Here is a 25,939-nt window from a genome sequence, read left to right on the forward strand (position 1 = left end):
CTTCGGCTTCACCGTGTTTGCCCAAGTGCCGGGTAACTAAACGCCCTCGACGAGGGGCAAAAGTTTGCGACTTGCCGAGTTTATGGGCAAAGTCAATGGTCAATTTGTTTGAGATTTGAGAATTTGTGCTACCCCGGGTCTTGGCCTAATTAAAATTGCATTAAAGCCGAGCCGAGCTGGCTCTGGCTCTGGCTCTTGCTCTTAAAGGGACGCGCGTGTGGCCTTCGCCTGCGATCTGCTCCCGAATGTGCCAGCGAGCAGTCTAACCAAGCGAAACGCGGCCCGTGCTCCATACAAATTGCAGTCAACATGGCGCGTAAGTCAACCGGAACTGGCAACGCCAGCAATGAAATACACATGGGCCGCTCCGCTCCTGAATCCTCATGAGCCAGAGCCTATATGCCATATACATGTGTGCTTTGTACAGTGTATGGCTCTTGGTATCTGGCACAGGGTCGGGGGTGGCGGAGGCATTAGGCCAGGCAGTGACAAATAAACAGTGACGGGGCAAACAAACAAACCGAGCTGGGAGAGCGGAATAAGGCAGCGGCAGACGAGGACAATTCGTCGTCATCAGGAGCCTCATTTTGGACTTAATATAATACGCAGCGACGCGTCAAGGGACTGTGGCTGTGGCTGACTGTGGCTGTGGACTGTGGAGCCACTGGAAAGGCGTAGAAAATCATTGCAGACATATGAAATATTAAATATGTATGGCCCCAAACACAGAGGCAAACGTACATAAAGAATGGGTTACACAAGGATAAAAACGATGCAGCTTTTGATAAATACAAGGCTTTAAATTATTTCCCCAAAAACCAGTTCTATAGTTAGGATTTATAAGGCAAGGCAAAAATTAATTAGGGGGAATTTCTATAATTTCTATGCCCAATGCTTTGCTCGTTATAAAATTGTCTTAATCAAAGCTAATACCATTTTTCCCGAGGTGTATCCAATACACATAAACAATCATTTGGCCCCAAATGTCTGGGGCTGTTGTCTAGTGAAGCAGAGCACCGAGGAAATGGCAGGCTGATGATCCCATTTCCGAGAGGTAAGTGATGCCAGTCAGCTCCGCCTCGGAAAATGTGGAAGGGAGAGTCGGAGTCGAAGTCGAAGTCTGAGTCCGAGCCGAAGCTGAAGCTGAAGCCGGAGTCGGAGGAAAATGGGCGGAACGGAAAACTCGCACAGCGCCAGAAAACAACCTTCAATGGGACAAAATCGACTTGTGCATTCGCCGTTGCACGATGGCAGAACGGTGAAAGCAGCAAGGAGAAAGGACCAAGGAGAATGGCGAAATAAGGTTACACTGGCGCTGCGCGAGTGTGTGCGTGAGCAGCCAGGAGCTGCCCGAGTCCTTTTCATTATAATTTAAGCATGGCAACATGACAACGTGGTTAACTTTTGCTTTTTTTCCCTCCACATTTCGTTACTTTGTTGCTGTGATCAGTGACTGTGGGGATTCAGTTGATGCTTCGGGGGAAATGAAATTGCCTCAAAATGTTTGCCACTTTTATTCCGCTCCTCCGCTTTTTGTGGCCTTTGACGGGTACGCGTACGTGTGTGGGTGTTTTTTGTGTGTGCAGCAAAGGTTGAAGTATTTAATGAGCTAAAATTCGGAACGTGTGTCCTTGGCTTGGCTGGGAGAGGGCCAGAAATCTGTTACAGCAGCGACTCTCGACTGTCGGCTGTGGCAAGCCCTAATGAGGAGGAGTGCTCAAAGGATGCGATTTCAATGCGATTCAATGACGCATTTTCCAAGGCGGTCCTGCCAGTCTCCGCGAAATGAACGCAATTAAATGGCTCAATCACGCAATGTCGCTGTCCGAGCTGCAAGCATGTTAATTAAATGCCAGCAGCGGAGCGAGAGCCAATTTGCATACAATCAAATTTAAGAAGCCTCCAAGAAAATCCATTTTACCCGCATCCTCCGACATTTTGCAATTGGGTGACATGTGCCCGCAATTTGAATGCGGAAAACAAACACAAGGTGCACTGGGGAAAATTCGTTAGAAGTGGAAAATAATTCATTGGTTGACCAAGAGGTTTCTAAAACAAAATAAAAATGTTTACTTGTTTAAAGGAAAACATTTTAAAGTGGGAATTATATTCCCAAATTCGGATTTGAAATTCTATTCTAACCTAAAATGTTTACAACTTCATTAATTTTAATAGTTTTCTAAAGGAATATTACAATTTTAGTAACTCTAATTTAATGTTATAGGACTACACTTTTCCCCTGAGTGTGAAAACAAACATTTTCTTATATATGCGAGCGCCATTATTATTTATTTTTATGCTTTACAATATTTATGCTTTTTGTCGGCATCCGGCATACGAAACAGCCGCGTTGGACAAGCGCATTTAATTAATGAAGAAACCGCCGTTCAGCCGCGATCCTGGGTGGCCAGAGAACGGGGTTGGGTGTAATTGGGGAGGCCCTTAATAAAGCTGAGCAAATAGAAAGACAGAAAACCGGACTGGAGCGATGTGAGGCCACGCATTAAGCCTTTGACATGCGCCAATCGTAAATCTTGGCCAACATATCTGAGCAATGTTTGCCCAATGTCCAGTGCCCACTGCCCACTGCCCATTGCCCAATGCCCAATGTCCAAGGGTTGTTAAGGCTTTATCCAGGATCCCAGGCACGCATGGGCCAAGAAAAAATACGAAACGAAAAAATGCCCAGCGGCGTCACTTTGTCCGGTCAAACGCTCGAGAGGCAAGAGAACGAACCAGCAGCATTGACAAGGCCGCCTATGCAAATATTTAGTAAATGAATCAGCGCTTTGCGACTGTTATCATTTATGTGCCCACACCCCCATTGCCAGAATTTCCAGCTTGGACAGGGATTGTCCATCTCATTTCCCTTTCCCAAAGCCAGGAGAAAGGCAGAAAAATGCCATTAAGCCATCCGATTGCTAGATACCCTAATGGATATTACTGGTAATGTTATATGTTAGATTTCAAATACTTTTTAAACTAAATCTTGTACTAACTTAGCATTCAAGTACTGAGTAATTATTTTCCAGTAAAGTATAGTATTACTTAACCACTTGAAGATGACTTTCCCAGCCGTGTTACAATACGTTCCATGAATATGAAATACCCCAACTAGGAGCGGGTGTAAAAAGCGGGTGACAGGCGACAGCGAATTTGTCAATTTGTAGCAATGACTGTAAACAGACTGGTCCGAAGCGAGTGAACCAAGGGGAGATGGGGAGAGGGGGCAGGGGACAGTGGGGGCATACAGTCCTGACCCCTGCACATGCGGGCCTGAATTTATGGCCCAGCTTGTGACGCACTTGTCCGGCCAAAAGGCCGGCAAAAGGGGTGCTCTGGACGTGGTGCAGGGGCATTGGCTGAAACTGTAGCTGGAGCTGGAGCTGGGAACTGCCAACGGCTATGCATACAAAACGCTGCGGCAATTATCTGAAATGCAAATGCTTTGCTTGGCTCGAATCCGAGGGGAGATGGCCATGGCTAAGCATGTAATGAATTGTCTTTTTGGCCATTCGATAAATTTGCAACTCTATGAAGTTGCCCAGCTGCAGTGCAGCTCAGCTTGGTTTCAGTTTCAGTTTCTGGTTCAGTTTCAGTTTTGGGGCACAAATGCAGCTCCCAGGATTCGGCTAGCGAGTCCCGGCCCCTGCAGCGTCGTAAAGTATGCAACGTTTTATGGGACAAAGGCAGGGGTTCGGCTCGGAGGGCTCGGATCGGGGGGCGTAATTAAAAATCATAAGAAATGGAATACAAACAGAAATAAACATGCCATAGCCGAGAGCATAAAAGCAGCTGCAGCTCTCCATCTCCAAACGTATCTGTAGCTGTAGTCTGTAAGTGTATCTGTATCTGTATCTGTGCGAGTGCCATAAAAATATGCCAAAAGGAAAGCGAGCCAAAGCGAAAGAGGAAATAAAAATAAAAGCGCTGAAATAAAATAAATTGCACTCAAAAATCCTTTTTCCGTGCCTGCAACTCATTACAAATTTTATTACAGATACTTGCCCGGCACTCACCCAGCGGCGCAGGCCCTCGGGCCTCAGATACTGGGCGGGGGGGTTAACACACATCCACGAGATAGAGATACTGCACATAAGCACAGAACTGACATTTAATACAACACTTGATGTCGCTCATTAAGAAGAATTCAGCGCACGAGCGCCGCTGCTTCTGGCTAGCTGAGGCGTCCAAAAAAATTAGGGGGAAAAAAACAAGAAATGAGAGTAAAACTTGTTGCCGAATAAGCAGCTGCCATTACACACACACGCACACTTTGGCAGCTACACAGGGAACAATTTCCATAATCATTCAAATTTTCCAAACTATATTGCTCAGAAATGATAAGTACTTACTACAAATAAGTCAACGATTTGCATATGGCTTACATGACATTTCTTGACTATATATAATTACAATTCAATATCAGTGTAGCCACATACACTGCGGCAGACTTAATGAGCAGACACAGCCAAAGACAAGACAAGACAACGAACGCAATGCCTGCCGGGCGACAAGTGAAAGCATGTGTGATTGCTCCTTCTGCTCCTCGACGTTCCTCCCTCCTTATCCTTTGGGCGGCAGACGGCAGACGGCAGCTGCACTTGCATCCCGGATTGCGGATTCTGAGTCCTGCTGGTGGGTTCTGCGATTCTGGGATTCTTGGCGGCACAGATTCTCTCCCACTTTGGACGAAATGATGAGATAGTGCCTACGGCAAGGCGTTGGCTGTCACCTGCCGCCGGCATCGCCATTCGGAGAGCATGCCAACATGACGACAACTTGTCTACATTTCGTCTTCTTGTCTGCAGTTGCTATTGCACTTGCCGGGTATGTACTCGGAGACATGTGTAGCTGACATGTGCGCACACCCTTTTGGTCACACACAGTTACACAGCGGGACAACGGTGCGTATGCGTCTCATTTATACATTTCACACACTTTTTCCACTTACTTAGCATATTACGTGGAGACTCTGCAACCAGCTGCATAGAGCAGAAGCAAGACCAAGTCTGAAAGGACTGCAAAATATTCTTTGAGACTGAAAATCTCTGGAAATCAATACAGTTTAAAGTTAAATAACAGTTGGTAATAGGTTTATTACATTTTTCCATCTCCTAAAATAAGCTTGGACCTTTTCAAAACGCCTTTTTAATAGTGGAAAGCATTTAGCCAGAAGACACTTTACAGTCTCTATTAGCCCTTCGTTTCATAAGCGGGTCCTGCGATTGTATCTGGTATATTTACTGTCAGTGTTTTATCTCATTAATCTCGGGCACTTGTGATGGGGAATGGCGATCGGCGTCAAGAAACTATTTCCATTTTATTGGGGAAGCCGACCACAGTGATTATGCATTCCGATATACTCATTCGGTATTCGGTTGTGTGCGGAATGCTTTTGGTGCCGTCATGCGTCCAACTTATCGCTCTCATTGTGCTGCGCACTACAAAAGTTTTTATTCATATTTTATATGGGCCTTTTATGTGGCAATCAAAGCCTATACAAACAGGACGAAGTCAAGTGATACAGCGGCCAGAGAGCGAGAGTGAAAGCGGGAAAGAAACCCAAGTATGTCAAATTAACAATGTCATCAAAGCGATTTAGCATGTTGGCGCGCCATGTCCTGCGTCCTGCCTCCTGCTTCCTGCCTCCTGCCTCCTGCTTCCCTCGCCGCTGCCGTGTCCCTCTGCCGCATGCGATTACATGGCAAATCTTTTCAAAGCTTTTAACAAACACGCTCAACCGCACACAAAATGGCGAACGCAAACACACGAGCATGGGTTAAAGCGGGGGCGGGCTGTGGTGGGGTTAAGGGTTCAGAGGGGGGTTCCCCGCACAAAAGACAAGCCAAAAACTTTGAATTAAAATGCGTTTATTTGAGCTCTTTACACACACACACCAGAATCCGGCAATTGGACCCCGCCATATACATATGTACGTATTTTATCCAGCTTTTTCGGTTTCTGAGGGGGGAGAGGGTGTGGCGAAAAAATCTTAACCCAAATAACTTGGCGAAGAACTATTCAAAACATTTACTTAATATTCGCAACTCGGGGCCCCGGCGCCTGCCAGCGCAATGAAAGCGTCCTGTAAGCCTTTGTTATCTTGATCTCACTTCCCTCCCCCCATGATGTTTAATATTAAATCATATTAAAATATTCAAAGGACTCTTCGCCACGCAGCATTTATAAACATTAGCACGCCGACATGGACGCGACACCGAAAAACACGTTTGCAAACATGAGGAAAGCACAGAGAAAAAATATATCTTAATAATGTCAGGCACACTTGATTATAGAAATATAATAAATTTGCAAAACTACAATCATAACCTTGAAATATTATAAATATTTCCGGAAATTAAACTAATTCTTCTTTTGAAAATATGTATAGGTATATATTTACCTTCTTTAACATAATAGTGCCAAAACTTAACCGGTCTTTTAAAGTAAAACCACTTTTCTACAAAAAATTTACAAGCTTAACTTTGATCTAATATGTTATGATGGTATATTATTTTCATTTATTTAAAATAATACATTTATTTACTAAAAAGCATAAATATTAATACATATAAAAAGAGGGACATTTTCTCCCTGTTTGGGAGACCAAAATGTATGCAATGCCCGAAAAGCGTCACCCAGCGAGTCAGCAAGTTGCCAAACAAAACACACAAACACGGCGAAAGGGTGTTCCGAGTGTTGGAAAGGATCTGGCCCAGTTCTACGAAATTGTTTGCAAGAATTTTAGAATAATTTTTTGCTGCCTTCAAAGTGAGTTCGCAATTGTGTGTGCTGCCAATGTGGGTGCTTGTGTGTGTACAGTCACCACGAACTAGTTGAGGGCATAAACTGCATGAGTTGTGTTAGAGAGTGTTTAGAGCGGGCTTAAAAATTTATCAACGGCATGACTAGTGCGGTTGTAAGGCAACCCTCCCCATTATTTTTTGGCTGCGTAGGCGCTTCGGGCCAAAAATGCCTCTGCATGCCGCATCGTTTTTCAGGCATTTTTACGTCCATTGATTCCTAATGGTTTGGTGGCAACTTTAGCCGAAAGTCATGCCAAGACAAATAGTTTTGTTTGTCAAAGCATATTTGCGGCAGCAGGTGGCTATGTTGAGAAGCCTATAAAGCATCCTTTTTTAGGGATTTGATAAATGCTAGTTATTTGAGTCAATGAATTGAATAGAGAGGGAATTATTGAAAGAAAGCTTGAAAAAGTGTCTTTGTTTAAGCAAAGAATTTGAGTAATTCATGAGAAATATTTATTTATTCTTGGTAACTCGGGCTACTGTCGATATCCTGCTAACTAAATACAATTATTTCATACTCGATTGAAGGGACAGCAATAAGCTGCCTTGCAGTCGCAACTTTATCGCAGGACGAATGGGAAGGGCCATCCGGGGACATGGCACCCAGCAATCCTGAGTTCGTTTAACACGCTCCGAATGGCGAAAAGGCAGCATAAATTTACTGCCAGCCACTGCAGCAAAAGTTGTTCCTTTTGTTGCTTTTGGGACACACGCAGGCAGCATCAGGTGCAGCAACAACAATTGCAATAACAAGGACATCGGGGAGACAGAAAGAAAGCAGCGCAAGATGCATTTAATTAAACTTAAACATTTTCATTGTCAAGCGAAAAATAATTAGTTGTGTGGCAAAGAGAAGGAAACAGGCAGCGGAACATTTGGCGTATACGTAACGTGCACCGGAAGTAATATGGATCGCACACACAGAAGCAGACAGGGCCTCTCAGTCCTCCGCATGTGTGTGTGTGTGTGCGAGGAAAGCCGGGAAGTACAAGTTTCAAAATTAAAATGAATGCACGGAGCTGAAAGAAGGATACAAGACTTTTGCACCAGCAGACATTTACAAGCGCCATCACACACACACACACAGACACTGCGCTGCGAAGGATGCCAATACATGTGCACGGCGGATGGCAGTTATAAACGACAAAGTCACATGCATGAGCCTGTCAAAAAACCTAGTTAGTCCTCCTGGCAGCGACAGGAGCCGAAGGAGACTGCCAAGCGAAAAACAGGCAAAATACAAAAAAAAAGTATCCGAGATTGTTGTTCTTGTCGAAATAATGTGCAGCATTAACTAACTGCGCCTGCAAGCGACACAGCGACTTCGAAACAACGACAACGAGAACGACTACGACAGCGAGGATGCCAAGGACATCGCGGCAGGTCGGCTGGCAAGCTCAGCTCTCAAGTTTACCCAGGATCGTGGCCAGGGGCTGATGCAACATTATATATTTAGTTAAGGTATTAGCAGCAGCTACATCAATGACATCCGAGCACACTGGTTAACCAAACTGGGATCTAAGGACCGCAGAGTCCTTGCGGTTTACTGGATTGACTTGCATCTTTAAGAAATTTGTAGATATTTTTCTTTAAGCTATTAGGAAGTTATATGACCATGCTTTAATTTCTTATATTATTTTTATTCCCTTGGAGGGTATTATTATATTATCATTTCATTATATTATATTATTACATTATTATATTATAGTCATTTCCGACCCTATAAATCATATATATTCTTTATCAGCATCAAAAGGCGAATCATTCTACAGATCTCATGGCGAAAAAAAAAATTAAAATAATTTTCGACATTTTTTTGGGGTTATTTTTTCAATATTGCCGCAGAAAAATCAACAAAAATTTTAATTTTTTAAAATTTTGAATTGAGTAACCAGATTTATTAACCTATGAAAAACTAACATAGGAAAGCTTACCGAATTAATGCATTTTTGGCTTAGTTTTGAGTATTTTAAACTTAGATGTGTCGAAAAATAATATTTTGAGTTAATTTATAATCGATTTCCACTTTGATCCAATATTTCAATTGTATATAAACTTCGGCTTCTGGATTTACTTTGCTTTCTTGTTTCTTTTTTTATGAGCAGATAATCCTTTGTTTATCATTGATGTTGATTTTACCTACAACTACTACTACTACTTTTAATTAAACTAAAACTTAAATCCCAAGTGCTCATTGCAATTTTCAAAACCGTGTAGGATAGTGTATCTGTAGAGCCGCTCAAGTTTTTGCTGTGCTTTGCTTGCATGGATTAATTAAATTAGGGCCGTGTCGAGCAGCAGCCATTTCCCCGTCGAACCCTTTGGCCCGGCCATCGATGTGTCGCTCAGATTTTCTTGACGCGCTTTTCCAGCGGCAACGCAACGATGGACGGTAATCGATAGACCTGGAACAAACACCCCTTCCTGCCTCCCTGTGGACCCGGTGCGTGGCCAGCTAATAAATGAAGGCTAATTATGTTTTCAATTAGGCAACAATAGCCAATTTAATATTTTACCCAGCCGCCGTTCATCGTCGTCGTTGTTCCGCTCGCCCCTGATTGATGTGCGTCGCAATTTTTCGCGCGATTTGCAATTGCAAAAACAGCCAGCCTTTGGAGAGGGGAAAGTGCTGCGCTTCTAATGGCAAATGCCTGTACAGCTCTCCCATTTTCAGCCTATCTTTTTGCTGCTCTATCGGTCTTCGCTCGTCGACCTTTTGGGTGGCGAATTTAATGGAAATTCTCGACATAGCCGGGGCATCAAATCAATATGTCATGAGAAGGGCTGGCTGCCTTCCCTAGCCCGTGATGCTGCGGCAACGGAAACAGTATCATGCTGATGTGTTGACGGTGTTTTCCCGGTCGCTTTGAGTGTATGTGTGCGTGTAACAGAATAACGCGTTATTGCGTATACGCAGCGTTGGCCCCAGTGCAAATGAGCAATGGTATAGGGTTGCAATGACACCTTATAAGCTCCTCTAAAGCTAAATTAAAATCTGTAGACTTTAGAAAGTATGTGATATTTATAATTAAAATTATTAAATAAATTATTATACATCTTGAAAAGAAAATGTAAAATGAGAGCCCAACCTTGGATATTTAATACTTAAAATAATCATTTGATTCTAAATCAATTCCTTATGTAGATTAAGTTATTGCAGGGCATTGCCAACTGCAATAGCCTTCAGTGTAGATAGTCCAAAAATGTCAAATGGCGAAAAGGGAGATGGCAATGGAGGACGCAACAACAAAAAAAAAATGGTTAAAAAATTTGCCTCAGTCGCTGCATGTGAGCCTAAATCGTTGATTTACGATTCACGCCACACTGAGGAGCCGCTGAATCAGTACACCAACACTACATGTGTCTGTGTGTGAGTGTGTGCCTGCCTACAGGGCTGTGTGTGTGCGAAGGGAGGTCCTTGGTGTGTGAGCGCGAATGTGTCTGTGGTGAGGACACGCATGACAGACACGCAGGCACCCGTGCAAACCACTTTGGCGGCAATGCGTTGGCTTGTCCTGCCAGCTTGCCCGCATTTTTGCTGCAGCGCATAATAAAAAATTTTAAAATTTATTACATGTCTCCAGCCAATATTTCACTTTGACATGCAGTGTCGCGAAATGAAGCTGTCCGGCTGGAGCCGCGGCCAGTTGGCCATTTGGCCATCCCGCTTGTCCCGGAACTCGCACTCATCTGGAGTAAATTTGCTAGCAATGAAGTGGGAGCTGCCCAGCTCTGTCCCGGCTGCCAATTAAAATTACCAGCTTCAGAGTGCAAGTACAAGTCCCAGTATCGAACCGTGAGCAATCAATATTTCCGGTCGCTTCTTTTAATTAATTCCATGCGTTCGAAATGGAAAATGTTGCACTCCTTTCACTTCCTTGCCCCGCCTGTCGCCGATGCCAACACCAACGGCTCGTATTAGCCCGTCTGGGCCGAAAGGCGTCAGTCTTGGTAGATGGGTTCACTGAAATTTTATGCGTGCGCAAATGAAAAGGAAATGTTATCGTTTAATTTTATTTTCGCCGACGGCGGTGATGCATAATAACTGCGAGTGAGTACAGGAAAAAGGAACTACCATTGCACTTCAAGAAATTACTTAAATTATGTGTATTCACTCACGAAAAAAAATATCAAAAAATACTTTGAAATGTAACTTTACAAAAGTTTTCAACAGAGTTAATCGAATTCTTTTCCGTGAGTTCATATGTTTATAAGCTTCCTATGATTTTAACAATGTATAATGGTTAGAAGATATTGCAAGACTTTATGTTTAATAAATTTTTTTATATAATCCTCAATATATCCTCCAAGTGTGGTAACATAAGTAAAAAGTCTGAAACCAAATGGGGGCAACGCTCCGATCCGCTTCGTTGCCAACTGCTGGTTGCTTGGCAGGCTCGGGACGCACATAAGTAGGTCCTGGACAGCACAAAAATGGCATCGCGTCCAAACATAATTAAAGACAAACAACGGCTCCCCTTGCCGCCTCTCATCTCTCGTCTCCTCTGGCTTGTTGTTGCTTGTGCCGGTGGAGGCACGATAAACGCATAAAGGCAAATAAAGGCAATGGACGGATCGGATCGGAGCCCATATAGAGCTCACACATATATCGCGTATACGCACTGGTGTACACCATGAAGCACGCACACCACACTCTTGACACTGGAACGCCAACATCCTTGGAGGCCAGAAGCAGGAAGGGTAGATATATCCTGCTGCACCTTCTGCACACTTACCACCAAAATATATGGAAAAATAAGAGCTGAAAAACAAAAAGTGGCAGCCATAAGTATAGTGGCATATTTTTATATAATTAATTTGCAGACAGGGCGTGAAAATGATTCTCCGCAAATAATTCATTAAATCTAGTCTTTTATAAAGTTTTTCATAGTATAACATAATATGTTTTATATTTAATTTTCCCTTACGAAGCAAAAAATAGTAAAGGGGTTCGTTCAATAGTAGAGGGGAAACTTCCGCGGAAACCTGGGCGTTTTTTCCCGGTGGCAGTGACCTCGGCACCCACTTCACACCACCCCATCCTTTGACGTTATTGTGAATGTGTGACGATGTTGCTCCCTCGTCCCTGAATCTACAATCTTTTTTTTACACATTGGACCAGCAGGGGCAGCAATTTTGTACATCATTTTACTTTCATTATGGCTTAACCTTGCAGTTTGATAGTCCCTGCAACCGCCGCCCTCGCACCTTTTCCCCCCACCCACTCCCATTAACGGCACTTGAGTGTGTTTGTGTGTGTATGTGAGTGCGGCAAAGGAAAACATTGCGTGAAAAACTGGGCTGAGGAAAACAGGCAGAAGCACAGGCACTGGGACCGGCAGCGCCACTGTGGACTTCCGCTCGCTCGGGCAGCAAAACGAGCAGAAGTTGTTGTTCAATTTTCCATTTTTAGTTGCCAGCCATTGCCGAGGAGGGGGAAAAAGGCGGGAGAGCAGGGAAAAGCGGAACGCCGGGGAAAAAAAAGAAGTGCTGAGAACCCAGCGCCATGTAAGATAATGGCAAACATGAAGAGAATGAGCTGCCATGTGCGTGTGTGTGTGCTGAAAGCCATGCAAAAACTGTAAACAAACAGAATGCGGCTAAACACAAACACCTTTGAGAGATGCACACACACACAACACACCTAGTCGCACAGGCTCAATGCATGGTGTGTGTATGAGTGAGTGTATTTATAAAAGTCAGGCGCAGGTATGGATGCACTGAGAACAAAAACAGAATAGTTTATTGCTTAATTTTTGTAAACAGTAGTCAGTGAAAAATTGGCTGTTAAAAAGCAACCTATAGTTTTTCATATATTCAAATTTCCTTCCATCCGACTGACTACATTGTATATATCAATAATTATTGTACAAATAAATACCGGTATTAAAGATGACCACCAATACTGATGATGTCGAACATTTAATTAGCTGCAAAAACATATCTGCCGAACTGGCCGTTCCCCAGGTAATACCCATCAAGGACGTCCGCGAATTTATGTCCAACTCTGAGAACTACAATGGTAACATTGAGGACCTCAAGGACAAACTAGATGCTAAAACCCAACAATGTAAAGGGGTACTCAAGCATCTGAATGAAAAACTGCAGCTCAAGTTGTCCACACTCGACAAGGTCAAGAAGGATATGTTGACCCTGGCTGATGACATGAAGAAACCAACAGCATCCAATCGATTTTTAATTAATCACGAAAAGATCACACTTAATTATTTGGACGAGGCCGAACCAAAGGAATGTGAATTGGCTGAGGCCTTGGAATGGATCAATCTGAAAATGGGTTCGCTGTACTGTGAGATCGTTGGCTTGGAGAGCGACGTGGACTATATTACCTATCTGGAGCGCATGTCGGAATTAAATATGAAAACTGTGATTGAGTTTTATGAAGGCGAGAATAAGGTGGAGCCTGAAAAATTAACTGTTTTGTTTAATGCTTAGATATGTGTCTATATTTGCTTTTAATTCAATGATTTACAGTTGGAAATAACTGAAAATATATATGATGCATAGCATTAATCTAGTTTTCCGTCATATAATTATGGATGCATTACCAGAAGAGATTTAGTTTCTATACGTGAAAATCCTAGCTTTTAAAATATAAATGAATGCTTTTTGTGAATATTTTTTCGGTGTACAGGACCTTACACACTTACTCTCTGGCAAAACACTTGGCGCGCCCCCAATACACAGCCCCAACTAGTTTCTGTTGTTCAACATCTGCCACGGCCCCCGAACGTTCAAAGTAAAAAATATCCTTCCCTTCGTCATCCTGCGGACCCCTTCGAACTCTTTACCGCCTAGCAGTGGAATTGTGCCAGAAAAAACATAATTAATATGCAATTTTTTGTGTTTTTCCCCCAGCTTTTACATTTCTTTTGCAAACATTTTACTCATGCTCTGTTTTATAGTTGAAAATTCCAAAGGATCGCCCCACTGCCTTTTCTTTGATGTGCCTCTGTGTTGGTGCTGCTGGTGTGTGTTCTGTTTGTGTTTATATTTATGGTACAATGCATTCAGGATAACTCCAAACACGCTTAAAAAAGTTCGAGGGTTTTGGTTTGATTTTCAATCAATTCCTGGCATAACTTGAGACAGAAATGAGCAGAAAGAGAAATGCGAAAGTATAAAGAGATTGAGTCCAGCGGCAACCGATAATCCGTAACCCAATAACGATGTTAAGCATTTCTTTGCGTCTGATTCAAACTTTGTAAATGAAAGTCACTACTCACTGGATGAATTTGCTCTTTAAATACCTATTATTTAGAAAGTATATTATTGATGGAAATTCGTATTCTGTGGATTGTAAGTCCCGTAAAGGGCTTAAATCAATCAATTTCTCAGAACATTGCAAACGGATGTTATGAAAGCGCGTTCTTTGTACCCAGCGGCATTGTTCGCGGCAAACAGAAAAATCGCTGCATTCGCCAAGGCGCCGAACGCAAATTAAAGGCAAACATAAAGCGTTTTGTATGGACGGAAGACCCGAGTGTTGGTGCTACGAAGGCTGGCTGCATAAGCGCTGCAAACATACAGGAAACCGAGTCAACAAGAGGCTGCAGCCCCAACAGCAGCAGCAGCAACAGCAGCAACAGCAGCAGCAGCAGCAGCGGCAGCAACATGAACAAACATTGGCGGTTGCACGTGTGGTCACGAAAGGATCCCAATACCAATACCAACACCACTACCAATGCCAATGGCAGGACATCGCAGGGAAGAAGAAGATGTGCAAATAAAGCTGCGAACGCCAACGTCAGCAACAACAATTGCTGACTGACCTTTGCGCGATGGCTGATTTTCCACGCAACACATGCACATACAGACACAACAGCGGCAACATCACTGGCAGTTGGGAAACAACAATAACCATAATTTATATTCTTTATTGATAGAGCCATAAATAAATGGCGGCAGATAGAAGTTCGAAATTCCAAATGCCATATGCACAAAACTCTCTCACTGCGTCCGTCGTTCATAATCAAAAGATTAGAAACTGCTTTTGCAGCTGACTGCGAAGTGACCAGGCCATAAAATGTGACCCACCAGCGGCGAAAGTGGAGCACTTGGACGGGCATCAAGAAAAATGCACTAGAACCCACATCCCACAGTGAGCTAGAGGCTAGAGCTGCTCCGACTCCGTCTGCATCTGTGTCTGCCACAAACTGATGCAGCAATAAAATTTGAAACAATAAAAGACGTAGCCAAGAGGAGACGATGCCCCAAAGTTGCCAGAGCAGCAAGTGGAAATTGCCGAATGAAGACGCAAATGGCAGTGGAGCTGAAGATGAGCCAAGCTTCCAGGATGCGACAGCATCTAAGTATTCAGCAAAAGGAGCAGCAGCAGCAGGGTGCCTTAAAGCACCAGATCCTGCATGCATGCTTACTTGCCCGGAGACACTCACTGCAAAAGAAAATGAAAGATTTCCTTTAAATACAATATTATTATTTAAAGAAAGAGTTCAAATAAGAACAATATTATACGAAGGCCTTCTTTAATTTATATAATAATAATTGAATAATTGACATTATGTCATAAAAAATATCTTAAATTACTTTTTATGGATAGCGTTTTTATTAATTAGTAATGTGTTGCCTATCCTAACAATCTTAAAATAAAACTCCACAGTTCTTCTTCATAGATTTTTTAAGCATATAATTCAGTTTTTATTAGTTGTTTATTAAGCCAACTATAAAATAAGTTAACGGACCCCTTATAATAAATTTTTTGCGTGTTTAGGAAGAATTACCAACAGCACATAAGCACCGGAGCCACTTTTCCGTTTGCAATGAAAATGCACTGCCAAATGTTGCCTTTACTTTTGTGAGCTTCCTGGCGAGAGTTTCTCCTTCCGCAACTAAGAGGGAGAGACATGGTCTTTAGATTTGCTCATGAGGGGGACAATTCAACCTCAAAGAAGAAGCTGAATTTGATAAGCAGAACTCGGAAAATGTTTCTAAAATCAAACAAATGAATAGTTATGTCTCAAAGAGAGAGGACTGCTTTGAGTGCCACATGCAATGAAAATTCCTGCGTTGACGTCATTGCAGGGACAGAATCAACAAATTGAAAGCAAACTGCGGAAAATTTATTGCGCCTCGCTAAAGTTAAAGGAGAACGAGTTGAAAACTCAACTAGTTTACTGGCTTCGGAGTGTTCCCCGTTTTCCGACAATTGCCAGAGACAATTGCTGGCCACGTGTCCGACCAGATAAGTAAATGTCTCGGAGAAATTCAGACCAAGTTCGGCGGCGAAACTTGGGCAGCATATTGTGCCAAAGTTATGGTGATAGAGCCACCATTCTCGAACTAAACCACCCGCCCTGTCAAGGACTCTTCCCACAAGTTCATCAAACGTTACGCCTTGACCCTGACGATTCGACTGCGACACTTGGGAACTGCTTCAGCTTCACTCTCTTAATATTCCACTTAAAGAAATTACTTTGCTATATGAGCTTATTAAAATTAAAATAATATTTATTTGGAATTGGATAAAAAACATAGATTTGCCTCAGATATAAGAAACAGTCTCAATTTTTGAGGGAAGGCTGAAACCTTAAAGCTGCAGGTTTAAGAACTGCAGGTGGAAGAAATTATACTGATATTTAAATTTCTGTATGTCAATTCATGTATATTAAGTAGAAAATATTTAATAGTTAAATAATTTACTCATTTCATAATGCATTCAATTTCGATTGATTACATTTTCCGTTGTGTGTGGCCCCTTTGTCCAGTAATCGCTTTCTGCACTTAATTTGCGCCGCCTTAGTTTCCCGCTGGGGCAGAGACAATTACAGTAAGTGACCGGAGTGCGTGCGTGTGTTTATGTGTGTGTGTGTGTGTGTGTGTGTGCGTGGGGGTGGATCCATCTGCCCGCCCTTAAGTAGCACACTTTGGCCAAAATTCCAGGCCGCTTGCTTAACCCTTCGCAGTCCACTTGGCAAGCCTTAACCACATGTGTTTTGCCAAACCGGCTCGGGAGAGACTCCTTGCCCCGGGAAATCGGCTGATGTTTGTCGGGGAAAACAAGATGGGGGGGGGGGGAGGGATAGGGAAATGGTCTAGAGCTCTCACTAACTTAACTGGCAGCATCTGGACCAAATGACTTTGTTAAGAGTTTTCGTTGCGCAATTTTCTTCATTTTCCCCTCGGCAAAGGCAAGGGCAACGGCACAGGACAATGCCAGCAGGATGACGAATAAAAGTGTCACTTTCTATGGCAATTTCATAATTGCATAAGTGTGGAAGTGGTCAAGTGTCTGGGCAATAGTCCTGCCCACCTTCCGTCCCCTGTTCCCATAAATTTTTATTTAGTAGCGCACTTGCCAGACTTTGCCCGAAAGTTACTTACAAAGTGAACTTTCAGTTGCAGCAGCAGCAGCAGTGCCACTCACATGTTGGGACTCACTAACACATTCTGTGGTCAATGCCATAAATTTGCTGTCCTGCCTCTGTCCAAGGGTCGCCTCTCCACATCCAGGAGAATCTATCCGCAAGTTTGGCCTCATCTTTCAAGCCGGCAAAGTGCTCCAAAGTTTGCATTCGAGGTGAGTCTGAGTCCCCTTTTCTTTTCCGCAAAACTTGTCCGCACTTTTCCCAACCTGCCTCTACTGGTGGCTTTCCATTAACCCCAAGTGCCAAGTACCTGGGCTTTCCTCCAGCGTTGGCAATTAGGCAAATGGCATCAGCAATTCTGGATCGCGGAGTATCCACCAAATTCGATGTCAAACAGTTTGTCGCTTTCGCGTGGCGGTTGACATTAATTGATCCTTTTGGCCAGCGCTTATGAAATATTTCTCTGCTGCAGACGCAGGACCAAAATCCATTTCCGAATGCAAACACACTTCAAAGTGTCCGCCGTACACGACGACAAACGCAAATTGCAATTAACACTGCTTCTTCTCTGTATCTGTGTGTCATTCCTCTTTTTTCTCCCATGGCCGGACCCCAAAAGTGTCCACTCATCGTCAAAGGACTTTGAGTCCTCGCGCTCGAGCGCCCGTCAACGCTGAAAGCGATAAGGCAATTAGAAAATACATCGCATCGTCCGCTGACGCAGCGCCGGTGCACCGAAAAAAAACTAGGTACCACGACCCGATGTAACTCCGATAATCCCTCTGGCACCTCCCCTCGTCCCCTGCTCCTGTTGGAGTCAATTATTTCGAATTTTTTTTGCCAATATGCCAGAGTTTTGTATGGCAGTGTGACGGCCGTTAGGCGGTTCCTAATGGCCCGACGATGGTTTGCAGGCATGCCTCACCGCCGATCTCCGGCACCCACTGAAGAATCCACTTAAAGAAAAGAGTCTCATTAAATCAGTATATTTATCATATTTTTTAAAATAATCATATGCTAAGGGATAACTTTTATGAAGGAAGAATTGAGTTAAAGTATAAAAGGACCTTTTTAGAGGTATTTATAAGCAGAATAGTATGCATTGAACTTTTACCAATAGTTGTGTTTCTAATTGTTCAATATTCTGAGTTATTTGTAAGTTTACATTTAGAAGACAAAACTCTTCGCTAATTACCTAAAATTATCCATTATTAATAACTACTTTTTTTCGGAGTGCATTGCACTGGTCATGGCCATGTTGGCCATTAAACTTTGCTCCTTCCTGCTGCGGCGGCTGCGGCTGGCGCTTTCTTCTTTCAAATGTTTATTTTATTTTTTGTATGCCGTTTGCCGTTTGTCTTTCCCCGGCTGGAAGTTGGTGTTTTGTTTTTGAGATGAATATGCAAATATTTTTTCGGTGAAAGAAAAACAAAGGGGAGGGGGTGGCCATTTTGTGGCCAGGATGTGATGCCGCAGGACGCGCATCATTTCCGCTTAAAATGCAGCACAATTTGCCGTAAAAAGGTTTTTCCACAACTCTCGCAAAGCACAAAAAAAAAAAAAGAAATAGAGTCCAGATCCCAACATAATGACAGGCGGTGATGGTTGGGAAATAGAGTTGCAGCTAAGAGGGGAAAATGGCAGTCATCCGCCCTCCGTATTGCCCCGCACTTGTGCTGCATTGACCATTTAAAATGCAGTGGATCATTAAGGGGAAAATCAATAGGATTGCAAAATATTTCAATTTGAATCGACGTCTTCGAGCACTCGGTTCCACTCACGACCTGCGACTGGAGCGCTTTTACGACCCCTCCGGAATTGAAGTGCTGACCAAGCGGCACCGGAACAGGCACCTTCTGCCCAAGTTTTTGGCCCGGCCAAGAGCAGTGCTGCTGCTGTTGTTATGGCTGTTGGCGGGCGAATTAAATGGACGCTTTGAATTTTTTACGATGCGCACTAAAAATCCAATTTAATGAACATTTAAGAGACACACTCGCTCGGTGGAGGCCAGGGCCCAATTCGCGGGACCGAGACGTCGTCCTGCAGCGGCGGCACGTAAGCGGGCATTGCGATTACGTATATGTAATGTGAGCAGCCAGCCAGTCCGGAATGGAGCAAAAAGGGCTGCCTCAAGCATATCCTTTTTAATGTAATTGCTTTTTTAAGAAGTGCGGCGGTTGCTTCTGCCACTGCCGCTGCTCCTGATGATGATGCTGCCATCTAAGACACTCGCAGCTTACATCCACATCCACACCCACATCCACCCCTTCAAACACGCCCTCATCACAAGGTCGCGTAAATCAGACCCAAACGTCAGGGGAAGAAGAAAAAACAAATGAGGGAATTCGAGTCAGAGAATCGACTGGAAAAATACCTACCTGTCTTCATCTTCACATTTGGGAATTGAATTTTTGAATAAAATAGGTATTAAAATGGGAGAAATTCCAACTTAGGGATCACTATAAAGATAAAGCAATAAAAGCGATGGTAAATACTTGTATGTTATTTAATTCTAATAACATTTTTTTAAGTCGCATACAACTTTCGTAATAAAACCTTTAGGAAATCTTTGAAGAAACAGTCTTATTAAATGAGTTTCTGAGAATATATATACCTTATTATATACTTAATTTCAAAATATCTTCAATTTTAATATATTTAATTTCTCATTTATTTCTAAACCGATCTTTATTTTGGTTAGCCTTTGTGCTTTCACTGCCCGCTTCAAATTCCTGGTAGATGGTACAAAATCCCATCTCGGCCAGCGGAGAAAAGCAGAAAAGTTTTGATAATGATAATGGAAATGAATTGCCGAAAGGGGGTGGCGCAGCATCCCACGTTCCCGATGCAATTGCAATTGCCAGACGTTAGCAGCTGTTGCCAGTGGAAATTTCTTGGGGTTTGGTTCTGGAAGCTCGCAGCTCGCAGCTCGAATTGCCATCAAATGCCAACGTATGGAATGTTCGTGCTCTCAATAATTTTGTCCTGCCATCGGGCTTAATTATTAGCGTTTGCCAGGCGTAATTAGTTGACACAGCGGCAGCTTGAGGAGCTTCAACTGGTTCTGGTTCTGGTTCTTGGTGACATTTGGCATTTAAAAAGTCAGTTAAACAAGGCCAGTTTGCCCTGTTCCGGTCCTAGCCCACATAATTTGACCGCAAATTGTATTTACCGAAACAGGTGACAAAGGGGTGGATCGTCATAGGGATTGATTGGCAACCTTCGAAAGTCAAAGGTCTCGACATAGGCCAGTCAATTAGCAGTTGCCTGCCTGCTATTTGCTGTCAGAGACGTATCTACAAGTCAGCTTCCCAATTAAGATAAAATAAAACCGAAATTGCAATTTTCTCCGAGCGCACTGCCATGCCGAATGTGTTTGTGCATGTGCATCACTAAATGTGAGGGCTTCACGTACGTATTTACATGCAAATATGCAAAGCTTACACTGAGATAAAAACGGAAGTAACCTTCTTAAATGTATTGCACAATGTCAACTTAATTTGTGATGTTAGAGAATTGGAATTAGAAGGATTTCTTAGCCGAAGGGAAATACCTTTTATGTTGAAAGCCTTTTGTTTATTTGAAATATTCGCAGTGTAAGGGCAAATGGCATCGGTGTGTACCATTTTTGGTTGTCAATGTGCTTCCTTAGCTGAAATTAAAGCTTAAGCCGAAGCCCAACTGACCCAGAGCAGAGTGAAGAGGTCGATCCTGTGGTGATGTTGCCTCCCAACTCCCCGAACAGATAACACACCGTAATGACAGAGGAACAACGAATATCGAAATGGAATTTCCGAAAACACTTTCTGCCTAATAGTGACTGACACCCAGCCAGACCTGGGAGAGTCGTCTGTTTAATGGAAAACCTCTTGGTACATCCACTGCCAGATAAGGAACTTTCCGTTCCGTTTTAATAGAAATTACAATTCCACTCCACTTAACCATTATCCATTACACCGGGCTCACACCGCTTTATAATTTGCACAAATGCCGCGCACTCGCACACACGAACACAAATCGATGGCGATGTGTTTTCTTCCTTCCCCCTCCCTTCAAAAAAGCCCAACGCCTTTCCATTTCCACCCCTCATCACTTGCCAACAATGGCGAAATTAGCATGAGTTACTTTGTATATCCTTTGCGCAAATTTTGACACGTGCAGCCGCCAATCCCGGAGTTGCCATTGATACAACACCCGCAGGACTCACTTGGGCCCATTTTTGCGCCCACTGCCACCCATTTCATACCATTACCAGCTGAGTTCGTAAGTACACACTTACACTGAGAACAAAGTAAGCAAATTAAATATATAAGTCCAATTTAAATGAAAGAAATACTACATTTTTCCCAAAAACAATTATTATATTATATAATAAAGGATAGAATTATTACCAATTTTATATTTTATTAACATTTCCCTTATATTTTATGTGCAATAAGTAAAAGGAGCGTCGGATAGCGAAGAATGACGCGCACAGGCCACCGCATATCCTTGCGGTTCCATCTCCCTCACTCGTCCTTTGTAGATTGTATGTGTGTGTGTTCATTTTTGTGTAATTTAAAACTTCGTAATGTACACTTTAGCCTCAGGCATTTTACTTACAATACACATGTAAACATCGCACTCGTACGCACACACTCATACGCGGACAGAGACCTATTTCGTAGCAGGTGGATAGGCTCAGACGCCCAACCCCCAACCCCCTTTTAGCCCAATCCCAGACCCCGCTCCTCTGCAGGCCCCTTTATACCGCTCTCAACACCAACCCTCTGTGTGCAAAGTGTCAGCTAACCGTTAAGCTTTGCTTACCGAAAAGCGAGAGACATCCACGGACGAAAGTAAACTGTACAGATTTAACCTCTTTATCAGTCAGGACTTGCCGGTGAATGCACTGCGAAAAAATATACAATCACAAGAAAAGGAATTCTCACAGAATGAATAATATTCCAAACTGTGATTTAACAACACTAAACCGAGGTGAAGGAGTTATTTCCGAAAATATAAATCATATATATTCTTGATCAGCATAAAATGCCGAATCGATCTAACCATCTGAGGAAGACAAAATTAAAAACAATTTTTTCTATATTTTTTTAAGGGGTATATCTCTAAAATTGTACAAAAAAAATTGTCAAAAATTTGAATTACTTTAAATTGTAATTTGAGTAAACAGATTTATTAAACTAATAAAAACAAGCACAGAAAAGCTTTTCGAATGGAAATTGGTACCTTATTGGCTTAGTAATGATCGGTTTCAATGATCATGATTGGTGACCTGAAGTCAGATTCCCCGCTTCCTTTCCCCTTTCTAAAATTCAATTAATAATTGAACCCATCAACATTATGCTCTGCCTAACAATAAGGTCTACCAATTAGGTTTAGTATCCTAAATTACCCCATATTTTTTACCTGTGTAACCATCACTGAAAGCTTCTTCGGCACTTGCATGCTGGAAAAGTGTCGATTTCATTGACTGCGCCTCCATGGCGCTTAGTCAAACACTGGCAGCGACATCGACACCAAGCAACACGACCCAAGGCAGACTCATACAAGCGCGGATTCGAACAGATACTCAGCACTGCACCCTCGTTGCCAACACCCAAACTCAAACCCACAACCTTGCCTCAAACACTGGCCTGGCCCCACTGAAAGCTAAGTGACGGCAAATATTCAAATATGTTTTTGATGTGATTTGTTGCCTTTCCCACTCAATTTGCAGCGACACTTTTAGGCTGCTTTGTCCTCTTGAGTTCCAAGTTCCTTCGTCCTTCGTCCTCCATTCACCGTCGGCCGTTGCTGCGGCATCGCGTCTGCGAATTGTTGTTGTCAGCGGCAACACTCCAAGAGCCACCGCTTCATGCCGCACCACCATTAGCGGCTGCAGCAACCACAGAGCGAGCAGCACTTTGAAATCGAAGACATTTTGATGGGCCGGCGGCTATGCACAGTGAGAATAATTTTGTACAAATGAAATCTGAAATCGAAGGTAGAAAATATGTAACACTTATTTTGTTTTTAGTCCTGAGAAAAATAAAAACATCCATTTATTCTTCACTTCCTGTGAAATATAAAAAAACTGATTCGATGTTGATAGGCATTGCTTGAAGCTTAATTAACTGATGATTTAAAGGCCACAAATTTATTTTTAAATACTTTTTTTTATATCCAAATTTCTGAATAATGTTTTAGAAAAAGTATCTTTTAGTCCGGCTTCTTTCAGTGTTCGATCTGGTTGTTGTATTTCGCTTGTGCCAACCGTAAATTGCCGACAGGATATTCCGCGGTTCGCCCGAGTTTTATTATTATACGTACGTACTCCTATTTTTATTCGTCTTCCATCGATGTTTCTGGATCTGGTTACAGCTGCCGTCGCCAGCGCTTTTCCCCATTTTCCAATTCAACGTTTCTCCTGTTGCTGTTTATTTTCCCTGCCTGCCCGCCTGGCACCACACCAACCTTTTACCCTCTGTTATTGGCTGGCGCTTTTTTTGTGGTTTTCCCAGGGTTTTGTTTTCCCTCTGGTTGCAAAGTGTTTGTTTTCCTCAACTTTTTCGCAGAACAAGAAGAACAAGCCTTTGCCTGCTGGCTTTTAATTTGCACGCCACAATTGCCATGGCCACCCTGAAATGCAGCGGCCGCAATTAATTACGGCGCTGATATCATGGTCCTGCCTTCGCCACTGCCGCAGCTGCGATAAAACTTTAGCAAATGTAATTTTAACAAAACCGCATCGCCGCCTGCTCAAGACAAGACAAGTAAGGCGAAGTCAGGCGAAGACTGGCAAGCGGACTCTGGAGTCGAAGTCGGTTTCGGATCCGTATCCGGCGAAACCGCCGACCTCAGTGGAACATCTTGGCTAAATCAGCGCTACTTAGTTTTAATTATAGCAATCGGGATCATGCAATTTCCGGCCAAATGCAATTCGATGCGAGTCGAATCAAATGGGAAGCGGGAATGGAAATCTGAATGTGAATGCGGATGCGGACGCAGCAGCGATTCGAGCGATTAATGACTGGATGCACGGACTGATGGATGCTCGGATAGATGGATGCAAGGCCACATGAATCCGGTTATCTATGGAATTCCTGCTCCAAAAAATTGAATCCGCGATAAATCGGAATCGAAATGCCAGTATAATCCTATAACCGAATCTAGAGAAATTTTAAATTGATAAATTAAAATTTAAATTTTACAAGAAGAATCTCAACTACAGGACAAATAGATATAAACTTGACATAGCTGCTCAGCAGCTTCAAGGACATCCATTTCAACTCACAAAATCCTTTGCAAGCCGTGAGACTGGTACATTTGTGTGGTCAACTTGGCTTAAAGCACAACCGGCTAATATACCTTTACAATTCTTTACGACCCTCTCGACCCGGTCTCTTTTGGGACGGGGCTTCCCCCGGCCATCTAATGGAGTGCGGAATGGCTTAATGCGCCTGCAGCTGGCTGAAGCTTGTTGTCCTCTGTTCGGCATTTGCAGTTTATGTATTTATTACTGTCATCGCACAGCTCGACCGGCAAATCCTCGGACAGGGGAGAAAGGTCGGTCGTATTCCCAGTCAGAGAGCAGGGCAATCCGTAATAATCGTAATACAGAAAGCACTTTCAGCTTTTAACTTATTATTAGCTTTATTTTACAGTTGTCAGCCGGAGCAACGCCCCAGGTATTTGCAAGGACTTGTTGTGTGTCCTATTTAACCCCCATCTAATGCTGAAGTGCCGATGGCGAAGGTGTGTTTCCAGGGGCGAGGACGAGGGAGCGTGTCACGCCCACTTTTTACTGCATTTAATTCTCCAGTGAAGTATTTAATTTTATGACACAAGATCCTTAGACTGGGAGCGAGCGGGAGAGAGTGCGCGGCCCTTGGAGGACAACAAATATGAAATGACTGTCATTTCTTGCATTTAGGGGCACTTTGGGGAGTACTTGGCAGCATGTAACACCCAATACTTACACCCACTCGTTCACACCGGCACGCACACCTGGCACACACACACACACCTTCGCTGGTGCTGTCGGCATCATTAGCGTTAACGTTGTTGTAGCGTTATGTTATGTTGTGCCATATTCCAAGCGAGAGACAGACGGAGATGGAGATGGAGCGATTTCTCCCTCTGCCTGGGTTATCGCATAATTATGCAGCATATTAATGTATTCTTCTTCCCCGAAGTCACCCCTTTTTATTATCATTCATATGCAAAGTTTCATAACAATGTGGCAACCTCTCCGTGCGGCACAGCTCCTTCATTTCACTTTTGCCTTGGCTCTCATTAGCCGCCTTCTCTGAGGTCGGGGGATTGTTCCATTTCCTCGCCATAATTTGTTTCAGGCTCGTAAATTTATTTCAATAATTGCCGGCTGCTTGTGAGTTTCATGGAGGTGCAAATAATGTTACTTACAACCAGACACTCGCTTTCCCTTTTTCCATTTTCCCCCATTTTCTGCCTCGCTCCCAGCTCTCCACTCTCCCATCGCTGGGCAGGCCAACAAAAGTGTGTGAAAATATTAAAATAATAGTTGTAATTTATAACCAAATTGCCACGAACATTAAAATTTCTGCTACTGCTACTGCTGGTGCCATTAAAAATGTTTGCTAATTAAGTTTTCGCGCAAAAGGGGAGGCCAGTGCCTAATGTGAAGAGGGTATTACGTTTTCCAACAGATATATCTCTCCAGATCGTGGATATTCAACACTGGTAATTTGCCATCACTTCAGGATCTCTCTCAATAAAAAGTGCTACGCCCTCGAAATTGCACTTAATTAAAACTTGAGCCCG

The 25,939-nt window shown here is 43.2% G+C and overlaps 1 protein-coding gene and 1 long non-coding RNA gene across 2 annotated transcripts in view; both read left to right on the plus strand.

Moving 5' to 3' along the window:
* Nucleotides 1–25,939, plus strand: part of LOC147642633 (uncharacterized) — a 174,206-nt gene that overhangs the window by 130,822 nt on the left and 17,445 nt on the right. The gene's annotated exons all lie outside the window — the stretch shown is intronic.
* Nucleotides 12,577–13,343, plus strand: LOC110176555 (uncharacterized). The gene has a single exon (XM_020942945.2). It carries the CDS (start codon nucleotides 12,705–12,707, stop codon nucleotides 13,263–13,265), a length of 561 nt encoding a protein of 186 aa, XP_020798604.1. The 5' UTR covers nucleotides 12,577–12,704; the 3' UTR covers nucleotides 13,266–13,343.

This window comes from Drosophila serrata, unplaced genomic scaffold (genome assembly GCF_035046125.1).
Source record: "Drosophila serrata isolate PLE 108 unplaced genomic scaffold, ASM3504612v1 contig_382, whole genome shotgun sequence".
In the NCBI taxonomy this organism is placed as follows: domain Eukaryota; kingdom Metazoa; phylum Arthropoda; class Insecta; order Diptera; family Drosophilidae; genus Drosophila; species Drosophila serrata.